General features: G+C 37.3%; 1 protein-coding gene across 1 annotated transcript in view; it reads left to right on the top strand.

Moving 5' to 3' along the window:
* Window positions 1-7,395, top strand: part of TRIM23 (tripartite motif containing 23) — a 42,180-nt gene that overhangs the window by 13,707 nt on the left and 21,078 nt on the right. The window contains exons 4-6 of the mRNA XM_008567766.1: window positions 1,873-2,151; window positions 3,092-3,274; window positions 4,541-4,756. Coding sequence (XP_008565988.1) covers window positions 1,873-2,151; window positions 3,092-3,274; window positions 4,541-4,756 — 678 coding nt within the window. The remainder of the gene's footprint in view (window positions 1-1,872; window positions 2,152-3,091; window positions 3,275-4,540; window positions 4,757-7,395) is intronic.

Raw genomic sequence — 7,395 nt, 5'->3', positions numbered from 1 at the left:
ATATCTTTTATCTTTATTTCATAGTGTTGACCTTGTAAATTATTTGTCAAGTCTGGAAAACAGAAGACAAATTTTTTATGGTACATGTACATATTTGTCTTAATTGCAAACAAAACTGTTCAACTTTGGGTTCATTTTTTATTTATTGTGATAATGAATGACATCATTGATGTTGTAAAGCTACACGACTATGCCAGTTGTCGGGTTACAGCAATAGCATAGTGACTATGCCAATTGTATGGTTAAGGCTGTAGTTAGGCTAATTGTCTGGTTGGCATAATTCATAACTAAAGCCAAAGCATTTCGTTATTTTAGTTATATTAAGTTTCCATTTGTATTGTCAGGGCTAGGGCTCAGACTCTTCAAACCTGTTGTATAGACTGGGTCACCAGACCACTCACATGCCAGGCTGGGTCATCAGACCCTTTACATGCAGGTCCATGCTAGGGAATTAGGAAAGATCCCGGGAGCCATTGGCAGGTGACAGGAGCTCAGTCCTCAACAGCAGCTTACAGCAGCGGTAGCAGCAGTGGCAGTGGCCTCTCGGGGCATCCCAGGGGTGCAACAGCTTGCAGCCACAGACTCCAGTAGCAATAGTGCCCCCAGGGGGCACCCTGGGGCTGGGGGACCCCGTGGATCAGAGCCATTTGTCATTTATACTTAAGTCATAGTCCAGGATATCTGGGTGCCCATATGCATCTACATCAGCCAATAGCCAAGGAACACCTGGGTGTGCGTGCATATTTATGTCAAATGCTCAGCAAGATTCTGAACATCTGAGGGGCCCTGACAATTTTCCTGTATTTTCCTAGCAGATGTGTTTTCTAATTTTTATTTCTGGAAAATTATACCAAATTTCTCTGCCTCCAATTTTGGATTTTTAGGAAAAGTTTCTTAGCATTCTTTATTTTCTGACATGTAATTTTTTACCCACTTGAAATGCTTTTTTAGTAATTCATGAAAACTAGAAATAATATTTAGAAGCTTGTATATAATGTAGGGTTTTTTTTGTTGTTGTTGTTTGCTTAAATCAGTGGTTTTCAACCATGATTGTGCAATAGACTCACCTATGGAACTATTGGGCTATACTTGCTTATATTTAGAAAAAAACACACAAGTCTGGACTTCGCTCACAACCTTTTTTTTTTTTTTTTTTTTTTGGTAGCATGCTGGGATGGGGATCTGTACCTGTGACCTTGGGGTTATAAGGCTGAGCTTGAACCAACTGAATTAACCAACCAGCCCCTATTCACAATCTGTTGAACTAAGAAAGTCCCAGGTTGGAGTCTGGGCATCTGTGTTTTTAAAAGCTTCACAGCTAATTTTGATGCATACTCCCAAGTTATCTAAATAGCATTTGTGTTTCTGTCCTTCCTATACATGAGCATGACAAGTAATATTTAAAGCAGTGGGGATGCATTTAATATCAGATAATTTTTTTTTGCCTTAAAAAAAGACTTCTAAACTCTCTATGGTTCAGTTTCTCATGTTTAAAGTGAGGGTGTTTGGTGGAAGAGCTCTTTTCACTGACTGTGAATTTATGATAATAGCTTTTTGGCCTCAGACTCATCAAGTATTGGTAGTCAATCTTGGGAATACCATGTCTTCTCACTTACCTGTAGAAATGAATACGTTCTCAGATGAGTAGTGAATGACCTTTGTGCTTAATTACCAGTTTATTTTCATATATAAAGAGTCTTCAAAAAGTTCACATAAAGATTCGTATTATATTTTAATTCCGTTTTTTCACGATCTTTTTGAAATACCCTTGTATAAAGGCTAGTCAGTTAAAAAAGATTATGGGCTTTTATATTTCAAAATTCTCCTGTTAGATTGAGTTCAGTTGTAAGGCATTAACTTTTTGTTTTTTAGAGCATCATTCGTTGTGATGAAGATGAAGCTCATGTCGCGTCTGTATATTGCACTGTGTGTGCCACTCACTTGTGCTCAGACTGTTCCCAAGTTACTCATTCCACAAAGACGTTAGCAAAGCACAGGCGAGTGCCTCTAGCTGATAAACCTCATGAGAAAACCATGTGCTCTCAGCACCAGGTGCATGCCATTGAGTTTGTTTGCTTAGAAGAAGGTTGTCAAACTAGCCCACTCATGTGTTGTGTCTGCAAAGAATATGGAAAACACCAAGGTCACAAGGTATGAATTTAATTAAATTGGATGACTGACTAGTTTACCAGTCCACCATTCATTTTCACTGACCTAGTTCTTTATGCTAAAGCTAGGGATGAAGAAAAGTTAAGTGATGAATGAATTGGTCTTGGTAGCATGAAAAGTAATGAGATACAAATTCTTTTTAAAATTATTTATTTATTTTTATTATTATTAGTATATTCATTATTATAAATCATGATTTTCATTTATGCCCTTTACCCAATCTATTCCTCCCCAAGTACCCTCCTTCCCTCTCTCCATCTCTAGTAACCTTAGGTTCGTTCTTTCCTTCTGAAAGTTCAATGAATTGATCTTCTCTTTCTCTCAATGAGAGATTTAATTTCTGAATGTCATAAAAATTTTAGAGAGGACACATGATTATTTCTTTACTGAAAAATAGCTTTCCAGCAGGAAAAAAATTCTCTTTTTTGTGTGCATGTTTTCAAAGTGCAGTGGATTGCTTTGACAATATGTCTGTTGATAAACTGTTACCAGTACAATTTTAGAGAGTCTCTTGGTTTCTTATTTAGTGGTAAAATGATTGCAGGATAAATAGTTTTCTTTTTCTTTTTTTTTTTTTTAAAAAAAAAGATGACCGGTAAGGGGATCTTAACCCTTGACTTGGTGTTGTCAGCACCACGCTCACCCAATGAGCCAACCGGAAAGGAGATCTGAACCCATGGCCTTGGTGCTATCAGCACCACACTCTCCTGAGTGAGCCACGGGCCCGCCCAGGATAAATAGTTTTCTTATGAAGAAGTGGAAGCAAATTAGTATTTTTTACGTTCTTATGCTGTGCTTTTTCTAAATGTATTATAAAAGCCACATGTGGCTGATTTTTTGCATTAACTGAAGGGACAAATAGTTTTCTATATCATTAGTCAATACTATGAGTTCTTTTCTATAATTATGTTGCATTTTATAGCATTCGGTATTGGAACCAGAAGCTAACCAGATCCGAGCATCAATTTTAGATATGGCCCACTGTATACGGACCTTCACTGAGGAAATCTCAGATTATTCCAGAAAATTAGTTGGAATCGTTCAGCACATTGAGGGAGGAGAACAAATAGTGGAAGATGGAATTGGAATGGCTCACACAGAACATGTATGGATTTTTTCTTCCTTCTTACCTTCTTACCCTTTTCTCTTTTCACCTTTAGTAAGTATTTATTGAGCAATTACAATGTGCCAGTACTGCACTAGTCACTGGAAATAAGTTTTTTTTAAAAAGTGTCTGTCTTTGTGGAACTTGTAATCCATCATAGAAGAGAGACAGTTTCAAATGTGGTGACTATTTATTTTGTGGGGGGAAGTACAGGATGCCTTGGCAGTACAACAATTTATGTAGGTCAGGGAAGGCTTCCTAGAAGAAGTGATATCTAAACAGAGATTTGAAGGAATTCAGTCAGGGAGAAGAGTCAGGTGGGGAGTGAGTTGTTCCAGAAGAGAAAGCGTATGTTGAAATGCCTGTAAATGAGGACTGGACATATCGTAGAAACTTGAAGTTCAGTATGGTTGGAGCTTTGAGTATTGAGTGGGGCATGGCAAGAAAAGAGGTTAGAGAGTTAAAGGCCAAATCACGCAGGTTTTTGTTAGCTACAGTAAAGAGTTTGGAACTTGGCTAAGAGCAGTGATGTGCCATTGAAGAATTGACATAGGAATGACATAATCAGATTTACATTAAGAAAGGTTGCTCTTAAATTTAGAAAATGAATTGGAAGAACAACAAGATTGGAAGCAGGGAGGCCTATCAGGAAGTTTTTGAAATTATCTAGTTGAGAGATATTTATGGCCTATATACTAGGATAGTGAGAATGGAGAAAAGTAGATTTGAGATTTTAAAGAAGTAGAATAGGTGGGTTTTAGTGATGAATTGTTAATATTGATTGGACAGTAAGTTGGACGATCAGGCAATTAGACCATTTAAAAGGCTATTATAATAATCAAGTGAGAGATGATAATGGCTTGGGTTAGGTTGGTAGAAGTAGAGGTGATGAGGCATGATCATCAGATTCTGGATATATTTTGAAGTTAGCAGAATTTGTTAAGGGACTAGTTGTGGGATATGAAAGAAGTGTTAAGGATGACTCCAATTTTTTTGGCTTCAACACCCAGGAGGATGGAATGGCTTTTACTGAGATAGAGATAACTAGGTTTAGGGGTGAGAAGATTGGAGATTAAGTACTCCATTTTGCTTGAGATGTCATTTATAAACAGACATCTAAAGTCTGTAGTTGAAGAGAAAGCTATGGTGTGGAGATTTAAATTTTGGAAATTATAAGAGTAAAGATGGTATTTAAATGTTCAAGATTTCACATATAAAATCTTTGTTAAGTTTACAATTGATTAAAACTTATTTTTATTTCCTTAGGTACCAGGTACAGCTGAGAATGCTCGATCATGTGTCCGAGCTTATTTTTCTGACCTACATGAAACTCTGTGTCGTCAAGAAGAAATGGCTCTAAGTGTTGTTGATGCTCATGTTCGTGAAAAACTGATTTGGCTCAGGCAGCAGCAAGAAGATATGACTATTTTGTTGTCCCAGGTTTCAACAGCCTGCCTCCATTGTGAAAAGACTTTGCAGCAGGTAGGTAGTTAAAATGTGGCTAAGACCTTAGTTGTAAGGTTAAGTAAATAATAACTGGAGGTATGTACTAGTCTATTTTATTAATTTAATAAATATTTTGTGTCTGCTGCATTCATTAATGTTTTGCTTAGGACATGGTCTCTAACCTTGGATTGCTCCACCAACCATATTAGTGTCCTTTTTTTTTTCATGTGGCATCCCCACCATAAAGCCATAGGTTCTAGAAGCCCTCTAATTTCTTATCATTCTTCAGTCGTGCCTTTTACTCTTCTTTGCTAAGTATATACTATTCTTTCTTCTTGGAGTGCCTATATCTCTCTTTTCTAATAGTGGAAATTCTTCTCCTTCAGGGTCCAGCTCAAATGTTTGCTGTTCTTTGAAACTCCCTCTTCCTTGGTCTTTTTTTGGGTGCCTCTCTAACATATACTACCTACCTACAAGTAGGTAATTCAGTGATTCTTAACTTCAGTGTGAGAGTAAAACCATGTTTTGTGATGGTTGAAGTATTGTAAGCAATTTGTTACCCAGTTTGCAAATGATTTAATTTTTAAATAAATGAGATTTAAGGTTATTCTAGCAAAACTGTCAGTTTTACACATTTTTATTTCAGATCTGCTTTCATAGTGGGAGATATAAGAATAATTATTGCCTTAGGAATTTCAGAAAAGCTGCTGTCTGTCTTATCTTTCTTTCCTTTTTTTTTTTTTTGTCCTTTTTGAGACCGGCCGCACCGCGCTCAGCCAGTGAGCGCTGTGAGTGCACCGGTCATCCCTATATAGGATCCGAACCCGCGGTGGGAGCGCTGCTGCAGTCCCAGCGCCGCACTCTCCCGAACGCGCCACGGGCTCGGCCCTGTCTTATCTTTCTGATATACTGCTAATAATTGTATTCATTTCCCATCACTGTAGCCTAAACCATTTATCATCGTAGAGTTTTTTCTCTTAAATCAAATATCCGATTACACATATATGGTTGTAGCCAGCCTATAACTTCATCAGTCTTGAGTTGTTGTTTAGTCCTTTTCACATTGAATTGTAACAGTTGATGTATATGCTATTTATTGTCTTTCAGCTCCAATCCTACGCTTCTATCCTCTGCTTTGTGATGCTGGGATTAGAATTCTACAAAACATGTCTCTGTGTTGCCAGCTGGCTCTATGTTAGGCACTGCCAATAGGGGGCACTATAGGGGGAATGGAAGATGGGAAGCAGCTCCTGTGGGTTCCTATTTGCTTGCGGTTCTTGTGAATGACAATCTCTTTGGGAGGGCTGCCTCCCTCAGAGGTCTGAGTTTCAGCTCCATGGGATACCTCCTGGAAGTTTCTAAGTTATAATAATTCTGTCCTCTTCCCTTTATTCCCCCAGCCCTGTGGGTGGTATTTATTTTGTACAGTGGCTACCTCCTTGATACCTCAGAGCTGTTTTTATCTTTTTAGTTACCTAGTTAATAACTACTCCTAGGTAACAGTTCTTCATATTAAGCTCATTCTGTTCAAATAATTGGTGTGATTTGTGTCTTATGATTTGACCTTGAATGATACAATATGCGTATTTGTCCTTCTAGATGCTGATCTGATGCATCTTGTTTGTCTTCATATTTCTATAGTCTTTGTATCTACACAGAAAGAGCTTAATAAATCCTTGTTCAATTCATGATGGGAATTCAAGCTACCCAGCAAAATCAAAATGGAATCACGTCCTAAATAGTATTTACTTGAATACTTAAAAGCATTTTCATATTTATTTTATGAAAAACTATGTTCATAGTTACTGAAATATTTAAAAGTATTTTAGAGTTTCTGAAACATTGTGTCAAAATAAGTGATAATTGTTAATGATATGGTATTATCTCTTTATGTTAATGCAAATGAAAACAGGGTTTTGGATTCCTTTTTCATATGGACCTGTTAGTTTTGTTCTATTCTGTAGTCACAGAACCCAAACCCCAACCAATGTTCTTAAAAGTTCTTGCCATAGGGCTAGCTGGTAAGCTCAGTTGGTTAGAGTGTGGTGCTAACACCAATGTCCAGGGTTCATTCCCTGTACTGGCCAGCTGCCAAAAAAAAAAGTTCCTGCCACAGAGGAAAGTGAACAGAGAAATGAATGGAACATCACAAATTTATTTTCACTTTTGAGAACAAAACCTAATTATCTTTTCCTCTGAAGAAATTATGTACTAAGTTCTAGACGTGATGCTGGATGCTGAATATTTGTCCATTTAACAAATACGTGTTGAGTGCCTATTATATGCCATGTACCTTTTAGGTACTTAGGATATATCAATAAACAAAATAAGCAGAGAGCCATAATCTTGTGGAAATAACATTCTAGCAAGGAGAAGAAAGGCAATAAACCATAACCATAGCTAGGTAAGTATTGTACTGTATATTAGAAAGTGATAAGAACTAAAGAAAAAAGCACCCTACATACCACATGTTTGTGTTTGTACAGCAGATTGCATCATTAAATAGAGTAGTCAGGGTAAGCATTATTGAGAGAAGGTGAGATTTAAGGGAAGAAGGTGAAGGAATTAGTTCAAGCCCTAGTGGGGGAAGAGGATTCTAGTGGAGGAAATGGTAGACAAAAATCCTACAGCAGTATTCCTGGTGTGTTCAAGGAAAAGCAAAAGAGGGCTCTTTG

This window comes from Galeopterus variegatus, unplaced genomic scaffold (genome assembly GCF_000696425.1).
Source record: "Galeopterus variegatus unplaced genomic scaffold, G_variegatus-3.0.2 Scaffold343, whole genome shotgun sequence".
Taxonomy (NCBI): Eukaryota; Metazoa; Chordata; class Mammalia; order Dermoptera; family Cynocephalidae; genus Galeopterus; species Galeopterus variegatus.
Note: the sequence above shows the minus strand (reverse complement) of the source record. Positions and strands in the feature narration are given on the sequence as shown.